Source organism: Fundulus heteroclitus, unplaced genomic scaffold (genome assembly GCF_011125445.2).
Source record: "Fundulus heteroclitus isolate FHET01 unplaced genomic scaffold, MU-UCD_Fhet_4.1 scaffold_36, whole genome shotgun sequence".
In the NCBI taxonomy this organism is placed as follows: Eukaryota; Metazoa; Chordata; class Actinopteri; order Cyprinodontiformes; family Fundulidae; genus Fundulus; species Fundulus heteroclitus.
In genome coordinates, this window is record NW_023396770.1 from 2492222 (window position 1) to 2515775 (window position 23554).

Here is a 23554-nt window from a genome sequence, read left to right on the forward strand (position 1 = left end):
ATAAAGCGTTAAAAGGCGTTTGTGGTTCCGGATTCTTCTGCATGTTCCTGAATATAAAGATCTGAAACATTTTTTGAGGAAAACCCAAATTTGTCTCACATCCAATTCTCTCTGAGATTATAAAACGGGAAAAGAAGCTTGAGATGTCGTTACCTCGAGATAATCAAAGTCTGGTGATCTCGACATGATGAGACGATGAAATTCATGATGGATGAAGCAGAAAAGAGTTTTAGATCTTACCTTAAGGGCAGCGATTCCAGCTGAGTGGGACAAAAACCAGCTTCAGATTTCCTCATCTCATAAGATCATAAATAAGCTTAGAGTGAATCTGATTATCCCAGACGTCTGATCATCTCCTGCAGTAAAACTGAGTTTAAAAGTTGTTCCTTCAGAATAAAAGCCAGACTGAAATGTGCTCCTCTGTGATCATGTGACTCTTGTTGTGCACATAAACACCTAATAAACCCTTGATGTGACCTCACCTCTGCTTCCTGCTACTTTTTTGCCTCATTTCTGTGATTTTACGTCAGAATTTCTTCAATAGGTCCAAATATTCTGCATCATTCATGACCGCCTGCTCTGATTGGCCGTTGGGAGGCCGCATCCAGCCAATCAGACACCTGGTTTCAACCTGCTATTTGCTCTCAGTTGATTACTGATAGTTACAACAAAAACACGTATTAAAAGACTTTATATATATATATATATATATATATATATATATATATATATATATATATATTAAAAAAAAGGAGCTTTCCCATTGAAAGCTGAGTTGATTTAGCTGTAAAATGTTATCCTGCACTTCCTGCTTTTATTTTTCATATTCGTTTACAGTTTTCTTTAAATTTTAAATTTTTCTTAGAATTTATTCACTTATTCGTGATTTTTATTTTATTTTAACAATTTTGATTTATTTGTTAAACTGACAAGTTTATATGTGCATAATCTGAATGGTATTTCAATTTATTAATTGGTAAATTTCTTAAATAGATTTCTGTCCTGTGGTTTTTATGTATGCCGAATTTAATCATACATTAAAAATGATTTTAGAATAATGTAAAATAATCAGGTTTTTTTTCTTGATTTAGATTTCAAACTGATTAGACTTTTTTTGTGGCAAAAATATATAAAAAAACATCTTTTTTATCAATTTCTTTACTATATTTTATTGCCTGTTAATTTATTTTTTTGGTTTATTAAATTTGTCTATGATTCTTTGATCTATTTATTGTGCTGAAAACATTTGGGATCTTATCAGGATTTAATTCATATTTATTTATATAGGGAAATAAATCACTGCAGTTAATTTGATGGACTTTGTGCTGAATAATTGTAATTTAATTATTTCAGGTATGTTTGTTTCTGCTGGGATGAAAAAAAAAAGAAAACTATTATGACAGGAATGTCCAGCAGGTGGCGCCACACACCTACTAACTGACTGCAGCACTTGGACAATAATTAAAAAGACGAAAATGTTGAAAATCTTTAAACTTGTTTTCTTGTTTGAGAAACTTTATAAACATGATAAAACTAAACAGATGTCTCTTTACCTTTAGTTTCTCTGTGTTTTAGCTGTTTTCCAGATTAACTGAGTAATGGGATGATGGGAAATGAGGAACAGGAAGCAGGTTAAACTACAAAGGCCTTAAAAAACGTTCAGGATTGATGCTTTAATGCTGAACTGTTTGATAAATCCCAGAAAATGGATCCGAGTTCAGATCAGAGTCACCGAACGTGGAGCTTCTAAAAATAACTCCTAATTGCCTGTTTTTGGTGAGATGTCTGCGATAAAAGTGACGTCTGACTGCAACGTTGCAGATCTGCTGCCACGCGGTTCCTGATAAGAGTGTTTAAGGTACAGTGAAACCATGCAAATAGCTGCGGGAGGAAGCAGATAAGAGTTCAACTGTAGCGCAGCAGCGCTGACCTGCACTCCGTCTGGACTCAGCAGGAATTCAGGTGTTTCATTTATACACCACTAATCCACAACGCGTCACCTCAAGGCTGCTGAGAAGGGCAGGTCAATCAAATCCTGCAGACACGGTCACTGAGTCGGTGACTTTGCAGCAATCCCTCATAGCGAGCATGCATGCAGCGACAGTGGAGAGGAAAACGCAGATGCAGCGGGGATTATTGAGATGTTTTTTTGATAAAAATGAGGTGGGGTTTTGTGTTCTTTTGGGTCAGCAGTGGTTCTGGTCTTGGACCTCTCCCGTTTTTTCTCAGTCCCTGAATCCTGACCTTGACTGAGGCCTGCAGAGCTCCAGATGTTCTGGGCTCTTCTGGAACCTCCTGGTTGAGACATAGATGAGCTCCTGGAGTGATTCTGGTGGGTCAGCCTCACCTGGAGCGGTTCTCCTCTCTTCCAGGTTCTCTCTGTGTGTGGATCGTGGTTCTGACTGTGGTTCTCTGGACTCCACAGCCTTAGAAATCACTTTCCAGACTAATAGATGTCAGTGGCGTCTCTTTTGATCGGAGTCAGATGTTTTGGGTTTTTAGCTCTTCTAGCCTACTTCGTGTTGTCAGGCGGGTTCTGTTCCAGTGATTTTATTCTACAGCGGTCCGGTTCATTCTGGGTGGTGAGATCTACTTTTTCACAGCTGCTAGGTGAGTTTAAATGTAAAGTTTGGGAGCTTGTTCTGGTCCAGAAGGCCGTGAACCCAGTGGGCCGGGCCAGCGATAAACCAGCCCTGGGGATCCGGGTCAAAGGTCGGGGGAGGAGTCCGCTCGCAGCTACAGCCCGGCTCCCTGCTGTTTGGTTCTGTGCCGATAACCCGACGCTCAGCCGGCTTCATTTCCATACGTTAGGAAGCTTCCTGTCTGAGCGCCGAGGCGGGGAACCAGCGGCGTTAATGTTTGACGGCAGAGAGCGGAGAACCCGGCGGAGCGTGGAAGACAGAACCTTTTTTCAGCAGCTGCGTCACGTTTAACTTTATTTTATTCAGTTTCCTGCAGGTCAAAATTCACACGTCTTCCTCCATCTTCAACCCCCCCCCCCCCCCCCCCTGACCCCAGTGTGACCTCAGCTCCCCGTTACCCAGAATGCCCTGAGGTTGGTCTCTATTATGCCGAGCAGAATCCCCAGACTTATCAGGCTGGAGAGGATCCAGAGCGGCTCTGATCCGCCGCCAAACATCTGATCAGAGAGCAGCAGAGAAGGAGGAAGGAGCAGGTCGCTGCAGCAATTCCTCGCTGCCGGCTCGGTCCGCATGGAAACACCGCTCTGAGGAGTCAGAACCTGTGGAGCTCCACCACTTTAAAGCTGTGTTTCATCGTCTCCTGGGCTTTAAAATGTGTTTTTTATGGATGTTCACTGGAGGAAACAGGGAAACTGGACGGCTGAGTTAAAGGTTTCTTTAAATTAAGGGACATTAAAGTTCTTCTGCTTTATTATTTTACTGGTTCTCCTGTTTGTTTAAGCATCACACATATCAATAACCCCCGGTGTTCTGGAGGAAACCATGTCCATTGCTCTCCAAAGGAAAAAAGCCAGAAGTAAAGCACTAAAACAGATGGTTCCTGTGATGAGACGGTAACTGGACCGGGCCAGACTGGATTCTGAGAGCTGGATCAGAACCACATAAAAAAAAACACCAACCATCAATCGACCAATTAAACGACCAGAAAGCAAACAGGGAGGTTAAGATGAAGCCGGACGATAGTTCAGTAACAATATATATCAATGATAGAAAAAAGGGTCAATAAAAGGTTAAATAGAATAAAAGTTTTTCTTTCATTTACATTATAACCATGTAGGTTAATATTACATCGTTACATCCTCCCAGCCAATCACACCGCAGACACAGGAACCAAGCTCCGCCCCCTTCACAGAGTTCAGAGAGTACACGCTCTTTTTAATTTGTAAAGTGCAAAAGTTGGTTGAAAAAAAGGTTGAGTTTGACTTCAGTGTTTTTTTTTTTTTTTTTTTTTTATTTCCTTTATTTAACCAGGTAAACCCCGTTGAGATCTGGATCTCATTTTCAAGGGGGACCTGGTGTTTGTGTGTTTGTCTAAGCAGCAGCATAAAACGACCAGGGCTGCACTTAAAATATATGTTTATAATTTGTTGATAATTATCAAAATGATTTCTCTTTTATCAAGATGCTTTTTTTCTGTGTCGTCCAGCCCTGCATTAAGCTGCGATCACATCATTGTCCTGGTGGTCAGAGCCGGACGCTGCTGGCCTGAAGAGGCTGGTTTGAATCCCTCAGATCCCAGAATGCTCCTCGGCGGCGCCCAGTGATGATTGGATGGCTTTGGCAGCTACCTGCAGCACTTCCTGTAGAGACAAACGATAAAACATCACCAGCTTTGGGATTAGTTTAGAGAAACCACGGCGTGCATCAACGCAAACATCAGCATCCAGGTACGACGGCGTTCTTATTGCTGGGAGGAAGTTTGCTGGTGTTGGTGAGTTGGGCTCCTGGCTGTCGGCGCTCGCTGAGGCCGGATTAATCAGAGGCACATGTGGGTCCAGATATAATCCTTCCTCTGCTCCTGGTGGCTGTGAGGAAGACGGCTGCTGCAACACGAGGCCGTTTGGAGCAGATCAGGACGTCAGTCTCAGCTTTCCTCTTTAAATGAAAAAAAAAAACAATGCAAAGTGTTAATTTTTACGACAAAAAGCACAACTTTCCAGTGTTTAGTTCTTTATCCGGCTGGGAATGAGAGCTGATCAAAGTTTTCACACAGAAGGACGCCCAACATGCAGAAGATCTGAAGGATTTCTGGCTCATTTGCTTGAAATCTGTCGCCGTCGGCTTGAACCCTTCCAGAGGAAACGGTCTGTGCACAAACACAGAGCAGGAAGCTGATGGTTGGTGGGTGTGTGAATGGCTTCCAGAACCGCTCCCATTAACACCAGCACAGACCTCAAACACAGCAGCTGGTAAGAATAAGCAGGACCCAGGTGAATTCAGGCCACATGGAGGCATTTCTCACTGCAGCAGCGTTCTCCCACCAAACACAAAAAAGCAGAAATGCTCCAAAAAGCTGCTCGGGTTTTTATTTTTCTGAACCTTTCCGCTGATTTTCTTCCCAAACGAAGCCTTTCTGTCGCTGATGAAGCCGTCCTCACACCTCTGCAGGACTGGCGGTCTTTAAAGCCGCTCCGCTCTGATGAACTGGGAGAGCTGGTTCACACACACTGGAAAAATCAGACGGGGTCAGACAGGGCCAAGCGCCGGCTTCCTGCCCCCTCCGAGGACCCCAGCCCCAATTCCTCAGCCGGCTGGCCTGTGTTGGTTCACATGTACGGCTGAGGACAGCCTGTCTCTGTCAGCACGGCTCCACAGCCTAAGGCTCGGTTGGGGAAACTGGTTTTCTTTGACCACCTGAACCAGTTATCACCATGTTGGAGCAATGAAACACGACCAAAGACTCATCAGAACAACTAGAGAAAGGTGGACGATAAATAAAATCATGAAAAGCAGCAAAGAAACGGTGACAGAAACGGCAGCGGGGAGGAACTAAAGCAGAAAGATCAAGAATAAAAAGCAACAAAAAGGAAAATAGAGCAACAAGGAGAGAGAATTTATTCTAAGATTAAAGCTGAAGAGGGTGAGAAGGTCCCAGCTGATGGAGCCACCATCAGCTCCATGATCAGATGAGAACAAGCTCCACCCAGCCAGCCGTGGTTGGTGGGTTATGGTTAGATAACCTGAAAAACCCTCATCTGCAGTCAGGCATGGAGAAGGAAGCGTCATGGTTGGGTTTACGGTCCTGGTAAAGATACGCCACCCTGTACCATAAGACCATGGATGATGGACGGATGGATGGATGGATGAATGGACGGATGGATGGATGGATGGATGGACAGATGGACAGACAAACGGATGGATGGATGGATGGATGGATGGATTGATGGATGGATGGATGGTAGATGGATGGATGGATGGTAGATGGATGGATGGATGGATGGATGGATGGTGGACGGATAGATTGATGGATGGACAGACAAACGGATGGATGGATGGACAAATGGATGGATGGATGGATGGATGGATGGTGGATGGATGGATGGATGGATGGACGGATTGATGGATGGATGGACAGATGGACAGACAAACGGATGGATGGATGGATGGATGGATGGATAGATGGACAAATGGACGGATGGATGGATGGATGGATGGATGGATGGATGGATGTCCCTTTGAAATGCGATGGGAAAGAGAAGATCTCATCTTCTGCAGAACTTTTCCTCCAGCATTGAGCTGACCTGAGGACCTTGTGTCCATGGAGACGAAGGCGAGTAGTAAGAGAAAACATTCGTGCCAGAAGCATCAAATCAGGGGACGGCGTTCTAGAGAAACTCTCTTAAAAAGAAAACAGAAGTTTTGATGTGAAAATGTGAGCTCCTGCTTTCTGGGGGTAAACTTCCCACCAGCTGCTGCAGAACCAGAAACTGAACTAAAAGTTTCTCTTTAAACTCGTACTCTGCAGCGAACCTTGGGTTGTGATTTTAAAAGCCTCCTGGCGGCTGATGTTCTGCGTGTTTCTGTCTGGGACCAGGATCCGGACCCGGCGGGGTTCCTGTTGCCGTGGAGGGTTCTGCTGCTGATCCGTCCCCGGGCCGAGGCCATGATACCGGCTGCTATCTGGTGTCAGGTGATGTTTGTGATGTGGTTTCTGCTCTGTGACCTCACCGCCGACCAACACTGGGGCTTTTGTCTGCCTCTGGAGGTAAAATGAGCCGTGCTGTCATCGGGGCCTTAACGAGGCTTTTAAACTGATCCAGAGCCGGCTCATATTGAGCCGTCAGTCACAGCGAGCGCCTTCACCGCTGAACGCCTTGTGTCTCTCACTGATCTTTAACCTTAAAACGTGTCACACTGAAACTCTGAGCTGCGTGGAAACACCCACAGGGTCTCTGCTGGTAAACACAGAGAACCTCTCAGGCCTCAGGGAACATCTCCCTCCCTTAGAGGAGTTCCTGCTTTCTCCTATTCTTAGTTAAAGGGTATAACTTTTCATTTTTCAACACAAAACCATTTTTGTCTCACCTTCAACTCATTGTCGTTTCACCTGGAGCAGGAGGCGGGCTCATGGGGACCAACGACCAATCAAATTCACATGAGCAGCAAACTAATTTCACTTTTTGTCTGATTTAAAGAAAAAGCAGCAGAAGCTTTTAGCTTCAGGGTTAATCTGAGGTTTTATTAGCAGGAAAACATCAGGAGCTCCTTTAATATTAGACATCATGTAGCGGCTGTAGGTGTGTGCATCATTAGTGGAAGCGGTCAGATGTTTCCATCCAGTCATAGTTTACATGTTTACAACAATTCTTTCTTAATCTGATCCATACAGAGTCACAATTATACTCACAACCTTAAATATAACCACACAGGTACGGTTAATATTTGTTTAAATGTAAAGAGCTGTTAAATGTGCGGGGCATCGTTCTGTCTGGACCACCAGTCACGCAGGAATGGGTGGAGTTCAGTTATTGGTTGGTTTCCAGGCACAGACCCAGATTTAATCATCGTACTTCACACATTTTCCACGCCGTAAAGCAGAAGTCGGGTCTTTGGGAAGAGCCTAATGTCAGAGGTGGAGAATCCGGCTTCATAAAGGAAAAACCCTGCCTGGTTGTCTTTCATCCTGTTCATTTAAAGCTACAGTTGGTAGTCCTGATCAGAAACACTTTTGTTGTACTGGGTAAAATCACCCTTCCATCCTGACTGTAGTCAATACCATATATATTCAGAAAAAGGAGGTTAACAAAATAGATCTCTGTGGAAGCTACAGGCCTGTAAAAACTCTCACCAATCCCAGCCCTTCGGTCCAAATGGAAAGAACCAATCAGATGCCTTCATGTCTCCTCCTGCCCACGCCTCCTTCTGCCTCTCAGGTTCCAGGGGAAACATCTTATCTACTAGTTGTCCCACATGCCACCATTCTGACGCGCTCACATAACGCCAGTGCGCTCGTTCCTTATTACTTTCTGCTTGCTGACTACGCAGCACGGCTAGTGTTTATGTAGCCAGTTAGCTTAGCGGTTAGCTTCGGTGTTAGCCGTTCATTGTAGCTCGACTTCTCTCTTCGTAGACTTTGAACATGGCTCAAAGTCACAAGAAGTGAACCACGTTCATGTTTATGAGAAGAAGAGGAAGGCCTCAGTAGAAAGAAATAAGACCAGAGTGGATTTCATGTGATCCTCCTGAGAAGCGGAGGAGCAAGTAAGATGGTTTTGCAAATGCACAGTTAATAAAAAATTGTATTAACTGTTTCTGGAAAAATCCTTGACTCTGGCTTTAACCGGGTGATTTTAGTCCTTGTCTATACTTCATAGCTGGAAATGCAAATGGGTGGCACTAATGTCTGGACTGGCCTTTTACTTTCTGAACCTGGATTCTCCACCTCTGCCCAATGTCAGCCGCTGGTCCAGTTCGGAAGCATTCGTGATCGTAAACTTTGCCCGAACACTTCCACTCTAAGTGTGACCTGCCACCTAGAGGCACAACCTTGGTATTACAGCTACCGTCAGTCTTTAAATGTCACCGACTGCCGTTTATGAACACTGCCTGAAACAGAGAGTTTAACATCACATACAGCATTTACAAACACTGCCAGTGGTAAAACAAGTCCTTATAAAGGCAAACATCTGTTTGCAGAGATTATGCGACCATTCCAGCGCTCTGCGAAGGTAAACAGCCCCCAGACAGTCAATGCTGAGCTAAAAGAGACGACTACAAGCTAAATTTGCCTATAAAGAGAAAACTGACCCTCAGATCTGCCTCGCCTCCTCTCGCTCTGGTAAAGGCCGGTTTGCGGCGCCCGTCCCTCATGATAATCAGCCGCAGTTGTGAAAACAAGCTGACGTCACGGTCAAGACCCCCGAGACGCTTCAGACTGCAACTGTGGCTGCAGCGTTGCTTTGTGGAGCTCAGCTAATCGCTGCAACAGGTCATTCGCTTAGTTAGAACTGCAGCATGGGAGCAGAGTCTAATAAGACATGAAGGTCTGAGCAGAGAAACCTAAGATGGAGACCAGAACATGAGATGAAGTATGAGATAAGACAAAAAAGGCTAACAGCCTCTTTGAGGACATTTAAAAGACTTCATTCTAGTCTGAATCTGTACAAACATGTGAATCATGAGTCATTAAGGCGAGTCAAAGCAGCTCCGCTTGTTTCCACTTTGGTCCCAAACAGGTCGGAGCGGAAGATGAAAGTGTCCAGGAGGGACGGTCCATCTGGATGCTTTTAGGAAAGTCAATTTAGAGACGTTCAGATGTTTGTGTTTCATCTGAAAGGAATTTTTCCTGAAAAGGTCCCAGTTCCAACCTCTGCAGCCTGAAAGATCCAGAATAAGTGGTGGATGGATGGATGGATGGATGGATGGATAAATGGTTGGATAGATGGATGAATGGATGGATGGATGGATGGACCGATGGATGAATGGATAAATGGTTGGATGGATGGATGGATGGATAAATGGATGGATGGATGATGGATGGATGGATGAAGGGATTGTTGGATGGATGGATGGATGGGTGGATGGATGGACCGATGGATGAATGGATAAATGGTTGGATGGATGGATGAAGGGATTGTTGGATGGATGGATGGATGGATAAATGGTTGGATGGATAAATGGATAGATGGATGGATGGATAGATGGATAGATGAATGGATGGATAAATGGTTGGATGGATGGATGGACGGATGAATGAATAGATGGATGGGTGGATAAATGGATAAATGGATAGATGGATGGATGGACTGATGGGTGGATGGATAAATGGTTGGATGGATGGAGGGATGGATGGATGGATAAATGGATAAATGGATGGATGGATGGATAAATGGATGGATGGATGGATAGATAAATGGTTGGCTGGGTGGATGGATGGATGGATAAATGGATAGATGAATTGTTGGATAGATGGATGGATGGATGGAGCCATGCAACCAAAGCAGATTCACTTGTGTTCTTTAATGATCAAGTTTTAATAATTAGGAGTGAATCGGGTCGTTTTCTGGGTTTGTCCAGAACCTCCGGGTCCAGAACCTGCTGGCTTTCACTCTTCTGGGCCAGAACCACGGTCAGAACCGTCTGGTCTGGGTTTGATTTCCTAAAGGACAGATGTGACCCAGTGGTTGGTCAGCAGGGAGCTTGTGTCTTGGGAGAGGCTGTAAGGTTCTGGGTTCAAATCCCACGGACTCCCACTGCCCTGAGCAAGACCTTCAGGCCCAGGATTCTAACCCTGGTGCCGCCCAGCGCAGCCCTCTGGCCCCTGAGGGCCCCTGGGTTCCATCTGAGTGGATGTTGCATTGACAAAGACAGTAATGTGTAATAACGTCCTGGTTCTGCAGGCTGGGTTCTGCAGCATGTTTGGGTCCAGGGAGTTTCGTTGAACCACTGGGGGAACCGGACCCGGCCTGTGTGACTGGGTCTGGGGTTTCAGGTTCTGCTGCCTGGGTGTCTCATTACTGACTTACCTCTAGGTGGGTGTGCTGGGGCCCTCCAGAACCGGGTCCACCTCTCCTTTCCTGCTCCTGGGTGCTGTGGTTCTGCAGAATCTTTAAGGCGGGCTGCTGGAAATCTGTCAGAGCGCCTTTACCCTCCCTGCAAATTCTCAGTAATTCCTTCAGCCTCCCAGCGCTGAGGCCAAACTCCAAGTCCGCCTGATGAGGGCGTCTAATCTGCCCGTTAGCTGCAGAACCGCGGCTCAAACGGACCTCTGGGTTTTTTTTTTCTCCAGTGGCAAACACTCAACTTTTAAATTTAGATCGGTCAAAGTTCTGCAGAACATTTTCAGTCCAGGGGGACGTCTGTCTGACCCGGACCTCTGAATCATTAAGACATTTTCTGCGGCCCCCAACACCGATTCAAACGGTTAACACAGATGGATCATTTTTATTCTTAACAAGTCAAATTATTACAAATGTAGTTCTTCATGCAATTGAACATGTTAGGTACAACATAAATTCTTCATTTTTTAATTACCACACTTTTTGCATTTCTATTATTTATCTGTATTTATGCTGAAAAGTAGGCTTTTGTGGACATAAATCTGCTAAATACAGCAAATGTTTTCAAAGATTGACCCAAATCCTGTTTTTTAATACTGAGAATAGACAAAAAAATGTTTCTTTTGACTGAGATGGTAAAAGTTAGCAAAACAACTGGTAAACTGGACGATCTTCTCCTATAAGGCAAATGTGCAAAATGCTTTTTAAGTTTCAGACTAACAATGATTTCTGCATCTATTTCCTACAGAAGATCTAATTTGTTTGTTTAAAATATTTTGTGGAACAAGTTTTAAAAAAATCCCATTTTATGGTGATTACATGTGTGTTTTTTTGGCCCTCGAATACTTTTGACTTGACAATATGGCCTTTTTGACAAAAAGTTTGGACATCCCTGCTCTAAACTAAAAGGATGATTCTTAAATTGTCTTTTTGTTATCAGCAGCTTTTTCTCATTGAATCTTAAAACTCCCTAAAAAGCAACTTTACAGACAAAAAACTCAACGGAAGCATTGCATCTTGGTTCCGATGAGCATCCAGCTTATCTCTTGAAACTTGGAAGTTGAAAGTTTGGTGGAAGGAAAAAGTTTGGTTAAAGGGTGCACAAGTAACAGCCTTTAAAGAAATACTCTCAGTATATCATGTTTTTTTTAAAATCTATGTAAAAAAAAAAAAAAAATCACTTTCACCCTTCAATGATTAAAATAAGCGATTTTGAAAAAAAAAATTCTGACTTGTTTGGTTTTAATGTTGTAGCTCAAGTAATCTTTAATACATTAAGGTGTATGTGAATAAATTTAAATCCAGGTAAACGCAGCACATATCGAAAAGATGGGCCAATGTTTTACTCTCACGATACGATTCTCGATAGTTTGATTTGACTCCAATATCGATATTTATTACTCTCAAATTAATGCTCAAAGTCATTCAATCAACAAAACCAAGTATATTTGTTATATTTATTGAACACTGATATATTAGCAGGAAAATAAAGAGCATTTGGTTCAATGCATTTAACAAACCACATAAACCAAAAAGTCCCAGAACATCTGATTTTAGGGACGAAGGAGCTTCTAAAATCCTGTCTGCAAATTCGTCTCACTTCCTCGCTGTGAACAGTAAAGACTGTAATAGCGCCCCCTAGGGGTTGGGAGGTATATTGGATATTAAATTGTTTTTAAAAACATCAATATTAATCTTTGTAGATTTTTATGCACAGCCCTATTAGCCATTTTTAAGCTTTTATTAAACTAATTTTGAATTACCAGGAGAAAATCTGCTTCTTTTAAAGCAATGTAGTAAAATCAGAATAAAAAGTTTTCCCCTATACAGTATTTTCTTTATTCCACATTTCTCCCAAGACTTTGTCTCCATCACCAAAGGGGATTTTATGCAGAAACTGACCTTTTATGAAACGTTTACCTGCTGAGGGAAAACCAGGTGATGTGACAGGCACGGCCAATCAGAGCCCGGAGGGACCAATAAGGAGGCGGTTCTGGTTCAGTTCCAGCTGATTTATTCAGGGTGACATACAGACTTCATGTTAACGTTCACACAGCTTCCCTTCGCTACCAGGACGGTCCTTTGAGTCCCTTTTCATCGGTTCTTCCATATATTGCACAAAAAAAATATAAAAAATAAAATAAACGAGCAACAAAACAGACGTGTGCAGCTGATGACGTCATACAAAAATAATTAAAACAGAAACTCCAGCTTTTTTTTTTACTCCCCCTCATCCTCCTGCCATCTTTTTTATAAATCAGTCACACAAACGTCCTAAACTTTTTTTTTTATCTATGTATTCACAACATTTACACGCTGAACGGTACTCCCAGCAGAACCGGACTTTCTTTAAAACAACAACAACGGCAAGGCATCACGTCGAGGCAGGCGGAACAACGGAACCGGGAAAAATAAAATTAAAAAAAAGGAGTGGAACAAGTGCCTGACATTCCCTTTGAATGTACAAAAATATGCCTGAAAATAGTATTTTTATTATTATTATTATTATCTTTAAAAAGATGAGGTATGTTTGGTTATGCAGGTATCAAAAAGGTTTCCTGACATCTGAGTTTGGGTTCTGCAAAAATCAGTTTAAAACAAAAAAAGAGTCACAAGTAACACCTGCAGCTGCAGGAGCGCCCGAACCGGACCGGTCCCGGTTCTGCAGTTCTGAGCGGGTCGGTGTGAGACTGCATAGTCCGGTGCTGGGTCGGACCTGAGAGACAGAAACCTATAAAGTCCTAAATAAAAAAAAAAAAAACCCTGTTGAAGAGATGCTTCCTGTGTTGCATGAGGAGGAGAGTCTCTGCGGCGACCCGGTTCTGGTTCCGGGTCAGTAGGTGAAGACCAGGTCCGAGAAGTTGGCCTCCAGCCAGTCGCCGGCGATCATCTCGCTGAGCTCCGGCGTGCAGTAGTCCGGGAACTCGAAGTGGGAGCCGAGGCTGGCCTCGCTGCCGCAGGAGTCCAGGTCCTTGTCCACCAGGGACAGACTCAGGTTGCCGGCGGCCGCGCTGCACGACGAGGCCCACGGGTCGCCCAGGAAGCCCGGCGCCGGCTCGTCCGGGTCCTCCCCGCAGCAGGAGGACGTGGAGCCGGACCGGGAGGAGGAGGAGGAGGAGGAGGAGGCGGGGGACAGGGAGGCCGGGTAGGAGGCGCCGCCCTGCCGGGTGATGTTCTTGAAGCTGTAGAAGAGCCGCCCGGAGGACTCGAACTGCGGCTCGGACGGGACGCCGAACCGGCTCGGTTCCTCCTCCTCTTCCTCCTCCGCTTTGAACTCTTCCTCAGAGTCCTCCTCGTCTTCGTCCTCCTCCTCTTCCTCCTCGTCGTCGGTAAACTCCCGTTTCACGCTCTTAAAGCTGCTGCTGACCATGTACCGGTACCGGTGGTCCTGGAGCGGCGGCGGGGGGCGGCCGCCCGCACGGCCGCCCCCCGCCGCCGCCGCGCTCTTCCCGGCCTTCAGTCGGGAGAGCTTCTTGGCGGCCGCGGGGTTCTTGCTGGCCGGCCGCCCCCCGCCGCTTTTCTCCGGGGACTGCGCGGAGGAGGACTTGCCCGGCGGGAACGCGCAGCCCTCGGTCTTGGGCTTCTTCTTGGGCCGGTACTTGTAGTCCGGGTAGTCGGCCATGTGCTTGAGCCGCAGCCGCTCCGCCTCCCGGATGAACGGGATCTTCTCGGTGTCCTTCAGCATCTTCCAGCGCTTGCCGAGCCGCTTGGAGATCTCCGCGTTGTGCATGTCGGGGCTCTGCTCCATGATCTTCCGCCGCTCGATCTTGGACCACACCATGAAGGCGTTCATCGGCCGCTTGATGTGACCCGACGCCGTCTTGCACCAGTCCGGCTTCAGCGGCACGGCGCCGCGGGCCGACGCCGCCAGCAGCTCACCGTCCTCGGTGTGCGGCGCCTCGCGGGACCCCTTGCCGGCCGCCGCTCCAGGAAGCTCCCTGTGCTGGACCATGGCGCCAGACCGCTGCAGTCAGCCGCAGGAGACTCCGGTAATCCCGCGGAAACACTTTATTCCGCTGCTTTCCCACAGTTTTTAACTTATTTCGCTCTCCCGTCCCGCCGTGAGACTCCGCTCACACCAGCAGCATCTCCCCGTCTGCCGACACGCTCGAACCGGCGTCTAATTAACACATTGGTCATGCGCACGGCTCTTTAAACTCCAGCCAATCGCAGCGCTTCAGACGGGCAAACCTTCCCGCCTCCGAGGCAGCTGTCAGCCAATCAGGACTCAGAGGTCCTCCCACCAGCCACCGTCCGTTATTTTGATCTCGTTTCAATTGATAACTGAAACTGTCCGTGTTTAATGAGTTTTTATTGGTGTTCAGGGACGCAACAATCACATAATCAATATTTATGCGGCCTATAGAGAAGCAGGACTTTGCCAAGTCTCTGCCCGTTGATCTGGACCTCCGAACAGAACCAGAATCAGGCGTTACAGCTGCACTCATGCAAATAACAGGGAAAAACCTAGAAAGATATGCAAACAGAAATAGAACTGAACAAACCGAAAACAAGACGCTTAGGAATTTGTATATATATATATATATATATATATATATATATATATATATATATATATATATATATATATATATATATATATATATATATACAAATATATGTGTGTGTATATGAAATGAAGAATCTTAATTGTCACTATGTCACCATGATGACAATTTGGTGAGACATCGGCTCAAAATTCACACAGATGTACTCATAACTGGCAGACACCAATTTTTTTTAATGTTTAAATAATTGAATGAACCGACAACTCTTACTGAGAACTTAAGAGTGTGCAAATAGTCCTTGGCATCGGATACGTTTAACTATTTAAGTAAAAAAAAAGACAGCAGCCACCTTACAGACAAAAATATTACAGTGCAATTGCATGAACTGATGCTCAAGTTAAAAAACAGATCTATCTATCTATCTATCTATCTATCTATCTATCTATCTATCTATCTATCTATCTATCTATCTATCTATCTATCTATCTATCTATCTATCTATCGATTATATATAAATATATATATATATAATATATGTGTATATATATATATATATATATATATATATATATATATATATATATATATATATATATATATATACACATTTTGCTGGAGTTAGTCTTCCACCAAATATACTCCTCTGTTTGACCAGTGTGTCGTGGAGTGAGTGGCTGACATCGTCCAAGATGGCATGCAGGAATAGCAGGATTGTATTAGTTTAATTTATTAAATTTGTATTTCTGTAACTTCCAGCAGCACAATAATGTAACAGTAATAATAACAGGAGATGCAAGTAGAGTGGCCAAATATGTGGGATGATAAAGCGAATAAGAACTGAATTCTGAAATTACATCAAAAGGTACTTTACAAGTATTATGCAATTATACTTTTTAAATGTAATATTACCCCTCCTAATAAATTTGCACGCAGTCGTTTAGAAAGGAGCAACACGCAACACAAACGTTTCCTCTGGAGAACTGTGAAACATGTTTTTTCTTTAAAATCAGAGAAAATCTGCCCACAGTTTGGTCGGCAGTCTCCTTGTTGAAGCAGGATTTTACATGAGAAACAAAATGCAGCTCTGAAACAATCAGTGCAGTTAGTGGGCCATCGATTAGCCTCAGTGTGTGTCAGCATCCATTTACATACATGAGCCGAGCCGTTACTCAGGAATGCGGCTGTTGTTGTGAGGTCAGAGGTCACGCTGCTGCAGAGGTGAGAACGGTTCAGGTTGGAACAGGAAGCGGCAAAACGTCACCCACAGATTGATGGTGTGGTTGCCGTGGTAGCAGAGCGCCAGAGTTGATCAGCTGCACGGCTTGATTGGGAATGGAGGAAGAATTTCATCAAGAGGAAAAACTGTTTAGTGATATGAGACGCTTTGTAAGTAAGAAAAGAAAGGTTTGACAATAAAAGAATGTGACACTAACTCTGTTAATGTTTTCTGCTCTCTGCAGCTGTAATGGATTTTTATAAGCGCATTCAAACCAGAAATCAAATAAAGGAAACATAAATGTGAAGCATGTTTGGATGAATGAATCTTTTCATTTTCTAATTATTTTTAACATATTGTGTACAAAATGTTATTATATTGTTCACAAATCAATATTTAGTCTTTTTTTTTGTAAAGCTATTACCAAGACATATAATACATACAAAAAAACAGATAACAAATAGTGACAATAGTGACAAAGTGAACCATCGTTTAACCGCAGGGTTTTTTAAATCAGTGGAAAACAACTATTTTCTGATTTTTACCACATTATAAAAGGCTTTAGATCTATAGAGCATAAAAACACACCATAGATTCTGTCTTTATCTATTAGAGAGATGAAGCTAAAATGAAACTAAGTCCTTCCCTGCTGCTTTCACAGAGTTCAGGGTTGAAAGTTGTAGCCTGGAGCTGCTGATCTTATTCCTTGATTAAGTGTTCCTCCACAAGTTTTAAATCTGCTCTAAAAATGCAGCTTTTCTCATTAGCTTTTGACGTAGCATGACAAAGCTCACCTTATTCAAGCTTTTACAGCATCTTTTAGGTGTTTTATGTTGTATTTTACTCTAGTTTCTTGTAACTTCGTTTATGGGCTTATCATGCATGCTCCACATATTTGTGCAGCACTTTGGTCCACTGTGTTGTTATTACAGTGCGTATGAGTAAAGTTGGCTCTGCTTGGCATAAAAGCAGGAGGTTTAGTAGGTTTGCCGCTCTGGAGGACTCAGGTGTGTGTTGACACAATGCAAAGGGTGAGACCTCCATCTTCACACTAAATGAAGTCCATCTCTGCAGAGAAAGATCATGCAGAATGGAGAACATCTCAGCCAGCTGCCAGTCTTCCCAGGAGTGGATGTACCAGCAGGTCCAGCCCAAGGTCAGAGGAGGAAGCTCAGAGAAATGAGCAGAAAACCCCAGAGCTCCAGCTCAGACTCTGCAGGCCTCAGAGTCTTCAGGTTTGCAAATCTACATCTGAATGAAGTGCAAGACTTTTGCAAAGAGCCTAAAGTAGAGAAGTTTGACCCCAATAGACCCCTTGCAACCACGTGACTCCGTTACCCAGAACCCCTTGCGTGGCGGCCATATTGGTTGGCACGCCATTTGACGAAATGACGAGTTCTCCACGTATTTTTCTTCTTTAGATAACGTATCACAAGATCGTTTTAAGAGTAAGTTGATGGTTGATGGTATCAGATTGCCAGATCCACACAGCAAAAGCCTGAAGGGACGGAGCGAGTCTGAAATGCTGGCCAATGGTTTCGTACCGCGACACAGCTGCTTTATAAACACGCAGGCCAGTACGGACAAGAGAGCACCAAAGCCCCTGAAACCACTGGACGGCTGCAATTATTTTATATCAGGAAAAAGGCTCCAGCAACGCCCGCGACGCCATGAGGGATTAAGCGGGTCAGAAAATGGATGGATGGATGTTCAGACATGTTTGTGTAACAGCAGAAAGCAGAGAGGAAGACCCGCCCGGTAGGTTAAAAAAACATCACTCACTACGGATTATTTAGGTGTTTTTGTCTTGTTAAAATGGGTGGGGGTGTCGGCGACATTGCAGCGTAAACACAGAAGTACTAGCGCCCGTGAACGGGCGGAGGGGAGGTAGCTATCGCTACACGGGCCGGAGAAGCCGCTGTTGCTGCTCTAGCCGCCGCTGTCTGAAGCAGCACCCGCTTCCTGCTGCTCCAGACAGCGGCGGCTCTCCGGCCCGTGTAGCGATCGCTACACGGGCCGGAGAGTGTCTGTGACGTCAGATGCAAGGGGTCTATTCACAGAAAACAAGTGACACCCGCTGTTGAGCACGGCGGTGGAGGGTTTAGGCCCATTACACTACACTTTTTTAACCGAGCCGAGCCAAGACCAGTCTGAGCTTGGATCAGTTAACCAAGCCAAGACGACCGTTTACACACCAAGCTGATCTGGACTCCCCCAGTCATAAATAACCTTTTGCTTTGGGCAAACTTGGTGCTGAGGGCTGTAAGAGCTGCAGCAGAAGTGTCAGACTGAATGAAGGCGTGACGGCGGCTGTTTCCACTCAGCAAACCTTCCTGCCTCAGGTGTGGCCTCCTCTGAGCTCCTCACTTAACATCTGTATGGAGGTTAGACGGTTCTGGGCTGGAGGAGGGCCAACACGTTTCCTTCAGATGCAGCGGCTCGTTTCTGAGCTGATTGCACAACAAAGTGTGGCTGATGAGACGGTAATCTGCGGTGATTGTTGCTGCTCAGAGGGTTCTGAAGCAGCAACAAAGCAGCAGAACAGACGAGACTTTGGCAGACCCGCTTGGCTTCTCAGCACTGTCTCAAACTTAAAACACACATTAAATCCTTTAAAAGGTCTGAGTTGGACAAACGTGTCCCAGCATGAGCCATTTCCCCTTCATTTCACCTTTAAAAGCTTTAAACGTTGGTCTTTAACTGCAGCAGCAGAGGTCCACGCTGTTCTTGGAGTAAATTAAACACTTTATGGTATGATATTTTTTTTAATACAAACAGTTGATAATGATTATTATTTAATTCAATTAAAACATACTTAATTAATCCCAAAGGGAAATTAAACGCTAGTTTAAATGTAACTCCAGTTGTAGATGCTTAATGGCTGCAGGCAGGAAGGATCTCCTGCAGCGTCTGTCTTACAGCGGCTCTGGACACGCTCTGTTCTTCCATGACAGTCTGATGAAGAAGATCCTCAGGGTTGTCCATGATGTTCTTCAGGTTATGAAGAACCCGTCTGTGCAAAGTAATCTCCAGAGGTTCTAGAAGCGTCCCAGAACAGAGCCGTCCTTCTTTATCAGCTGGTTGAGCTGCTCTGATGCTGCTGCTCCAGCAGATGATGGCGGAGGAGACCTTGCTCTCCACGACAGACGTATAGAAGATCTGCTGCATCTTGCTGCAAACCCTGAAGGACCTGATCTTCCTCAGGAGGTCCAGTCAGCCAACAGTGGTACAAACCAAATGTAACTGAAGCATTTTGGCTTTCATACCAAAGTAACGCTCACATCTGTTCTCTCCTTTTCAGCGTTCCTGTGTTGGGTTTATTTTAGTTAAGGTGTTTTTTACGTGTAAATCATACTTTTAACACGCTGGCCAGATGAGTATATATGGATGCTTTCAAACTTTTGGCCATGTGACTTCATGCTGGCCTCTGATTGGTTACTTAAAGATTCTCCTCAGGGCGCATCTCTCTTCACCTTTGGCCAATCAGAGCTCCCTGTGTTATTTGTTGTCCAATCAGATTAATGAATCATACCAATCAGTCATTTATTTACTAAATAATAATTTTACGAAGCTTTTGCTGGAGGACAAATAACAGATAAAGGAACCGGGGTAAAAATCCAGCAGCAACCAACCAAGGAATCCTGTTTTATTTTCACTACATTGGTTTCATTTCCGTTTTAGGATAGATTTTAAACTTTTATAATACGTTCTTAAAGCTCTCAGCAGCCTTCACCCCCTTATTATCTGAGTTATTGAGCTTTTCTAGTCACAATAAGTCCTTCAGGTCAGACCTTGCTGTCGGTTCCACAGGCAAAGCCAAAATGTTGGGGTAACCAAGCTTTTTCTGAAGCTGCACCTCAACTCTGGAATCAGCTTCTAGATCTTCTAGATCTTCCATCTCCAACTGAACCTGATCTTAATAAATCCAGCCTCAAGACCTTTTCATTCAGCCAGGCATTAAATACTTAAAACCACGGCGGCTTTTTGGTTCAGTCTACCTCGTTTTATCTATTTTGTTTCATCCACTTTGTTTTAACTTGTTTTATGCTTCCTTTTATCTTCCTGTGTGTTTTTATTGTTAAGTATGGATTATCCTAAAACACTTTGGCCACCATCGTGGACGTGGGAAGACCTACACAAATAAATTAATGAATAATTTAGCACCAGTTTTTTTTAAATCACTCAAAATTTAAGTACATGTTTTGAAATTTAACTCAAAAGAAGCTTTTAAATAATCCACGATTTCTTGTTTACCAGAGGGATACATATGACGTGACCCAGAGGCCCATTTATATGAGCCACTCTTCAAACTGGAAAAGGTAAGAGAACATGTCATTAGAGAGAGGCAGATGTTGGTTAATTTTCCTTTAAGTTAGCCGGTAGTTAGAAGAACACAGCTAAACACGCTTGCATCTAACATCAGGGCTAATAATAGTTGTGGAAAATCAGCCAGATGACAGATAAACTGAACTTTCTGCTCCCAGGTCACGTCGTCAGTTTTTCCAGCCATAGTCTCATCCAGATGTGATCTGATGTGAAGGGGACTGGGGTCAGCTCTGCAGGCGTCAGTTAGCAGCTGGACTGAAGCACCTGGAGAACTGACCTCAGGTCTGTGTTTACAGGACCGTCATCAGGCTGCTGCTGCCTGGAGGGAAACCTGCAGAGGCCGGGATGGAGAAGCAGCAGAAAGATCTGCTGAGTCAGGAGAAACAGTTCAGGTCAGATCGCCAGCGTTGATTCAGACACAATCCAGTATTAAAAACAGCTTCTTCCCCAAAGCTGTGAAGGCTATCGCCCCCTGCTGGTTCATGGTGTCTTGTTCCAAACACACCGCTGGTTGCACATGTTTCTGATCTGATGAGCGCCAGTTATACTGTCTGTCACCTGCTAATGAGTATTCACACACCTCAGTCTCTCAGGGACTGTCTGATTAGCAAAATGCACAATTCTATAACTAAATTTTTGCCCAGTATTACAGTCTGCTGTCCGACTTTTCAACTTGAAAATTAGTCCATTAGCTGCTAAGGACTGAACCTAAGCCCTCAGGGGGTGATGATCAGTGGAATCAATTGTTTTTTTTGTTTTAAATAGAAAGATTGTGGGTTCTTGTGTCTGCGTGTTCTGAACCGGGGTCCTCGCACCAAAAAGTTTTATAGTGGTAACACACAATGACAATAAAGCTTCCTGATCCTTGACATACTGGTCAGAATAAATTCTGTAACAGATTACGGCTTTAGGGTATTTAGGACTGAAGAACAGCAGAGTCGCTTTGTTTAGCGTTAGATTAGATCATTAAGTTGGCTTTAAATCACGCTTTTAGACATTTCAACAGATCATGCAACACGACGGTAGATTCAAAAATGTTAAAATTTGCAAAGAAATGCACTTGCTGGCCAATTTATTAGGTACTCTTGTAAAATCACCAAACATATACTGAATGAGCCAATCACACAGCAGCAGCTAAAAGCATTTAGGGATCTAGATGTGGTGAAGACAAGTTACTGAAGATCAGACTGAACATCAGATTTGAAACGGTGTCTTGCCCAAGGACACAATGACTGCAGATGTTCAAACCGGCAACCCACCAGGTGAGGAACAAACTCCTGGTTCCTGGATTAAAGAAGAGAGAATGGATGAAAGGGTGTTTGAACGTGCATGGTGGTACGGACAGGGAACGGCTGATCCGCTGGGATTCTCACACTCAGCTGAAGCACGAGAGCAGAGGAGTGAGTTCACATTCAGACAATAAAACTAATGAGCGCAACAACAACAATCTGCAGAGTATCTGCACAAACAAACAATAAATTCAAACAATGTTAATTCCTGTCAGGCTGGGGAAAAAAAGAGAAGGGTTCAGTGTCAATAAAACAATAAAATGTATTTATTCTGGGATTGTTGATTGGCAAATTTTCTTTGTTTTTTTTTCTTTTTATATCATTTAAAAATAGAGGCTCCTCTGATGATTCAATTGTGGGGATAAATCAAAGTTTTTCCAGACTGATGGGGTACAGACTCCCCATCCTCTCCAGTGAGTCAGGACTCATCAGATTTCCTGTCACATCAGGTCAGTAACCTGCTCAGAATCAGGCTGTAAAAGAGAAGTTAACAGCATTTCTCTTTTTACGCGCTTTTTACGCGCCCTTCTGGAAATCTTTGGTCAATTTCTTAGGATTTTCTTTTGCTTCGGATAGATAAATTCAAATAGAAACGGAAGAATCCATCCATTCATCTGCTGGTAAAGTACTGAGCAGAGCTTTAAGGATCAACTATGCGAAGGTCCCAGTAAGAGATCCGGTTGATAAATATGTCAGAAGATAACATTTCTAACACTGGAAAAATAGCTGAGAGACTTTTTACACCAAGAAAGGTAAAAAAAAAATCCTGAATAACAAAAATTAAGCAAAAAATTGACACAAAACCATTGAAATAAATCAGCAAAGGTGAATTTTTCACAAGTGAAAGCTGATTTATCTCCAGAGTCACACTGGGAGTGCTGGGCTGATTGGTGGTGGTGGTGGGGGGGGGGGGTGCGGTTGGGGGTTGGGCCGTCTGATGGATGCGTCTCCTCCATCGGGGGAGTCAGAACAACTGGGTTACCGTGACAACCAATTATGTCTGTGGATGGGATGGGGGAGGGGTGTCAGGGATGGTGGAGATGAGGGGGGGGGGGTGGGTTGGTGTAACCTTGGATTTATGTTGCCATGGTTACGGTGCCCATCATGCATTATGGATGGTTCATTGAAATTCAGCTACAAGATGGCGGAGTGGGGGGCCCATACTGTGTCTGGATGTATATGTGTTTACTGTATATTTATAGGACACGTGTATATATGAGCTGCTTTTTTTTTTATATATGTTTGGAAGCATCTCAACATGAGATGTTATTGGGCCAATAAATGGTTAAACATTTGGAAAGCAGTTTACACAAAGTTTATTAGTGATGAAAGTACTGTCAATATGATGAATATTATTATATATTCATTTGCTTATGTATTTATACCTGCCTAACTCACCTGTACACTGACAAAGGTTCAGACTAAATACATGAAAAAGGAAATAAAAACAAATACAGAAAAAGTCATCCATGTAATTAGCTAACTTTAAAAATGCCAAGAGAAAATAAAACCAAACACCAATAATTAGAGCAAAGGATTAATTGGCGTCTACCAGATGGTTGTTACATCCATCAGTCAATCACAATGTAAACACAAGCAAATATTAAAGATGGATGGATGGATGGAAGAATGGATGGATGGATGGATGGATGGATGAATTGATGGATGGATGAAGAGATGGATGGATGAAGGGATGGATGGATGGACGGAATGATGGATTGACGGAAGAATTGAT

The 23554-nt window shown here is 44.0% G+C and overlaps 1 protein-coding gene across 2 annotated transcripts; it reads right to left on the minus strand.

Annotated features, from left to right (window-relative positions):
- Positions 1 to 12477: 12477 nt before the first annotated feature.
- On the minus strand, positions 12478 to 14599 carry sox11b (SRY-box transcription factor 11b). 2 transcript variants are annotated; one of them, XM_036130414.1, is made up of 2 exons: positions 14004 to 14599; positions 12478 to 13877 (listed from the first exon to the last, which is right to left on the minus strand). In XM_036130414.1, the coding sequence occupies exons 1-2, from the start codon at positions 14430 to 14432 to the stop codon at positions 13314 to 13316; spliced, it is 993 nt and encodes a 330-aa protein (XP_035986307.1). In that variant the 5' UTR covers positions 14433 to 14599; the 3' UTR covers positions 12478 to 13313. The 2 variants fall into 2 exon arrangements, with proteins under 2 accessions (XP_035986307.1, XP_012709561.2); XM_012854107.3 differs by having other exon boundaries at positions 12478 to 14599.
- Between the last annotated feature and the right edge of the window lie 8955 nt (positions 14600 to 23554).

Coding starts and splice junctions, on each gene's coding strand:
- sox11b (XM_012854107.3), bottom strand. CDS start 14,432: ATGGTCCAGCACAGGGAGCTTCCTGGAGCGGCGGCCGGCAAGGGGTCC.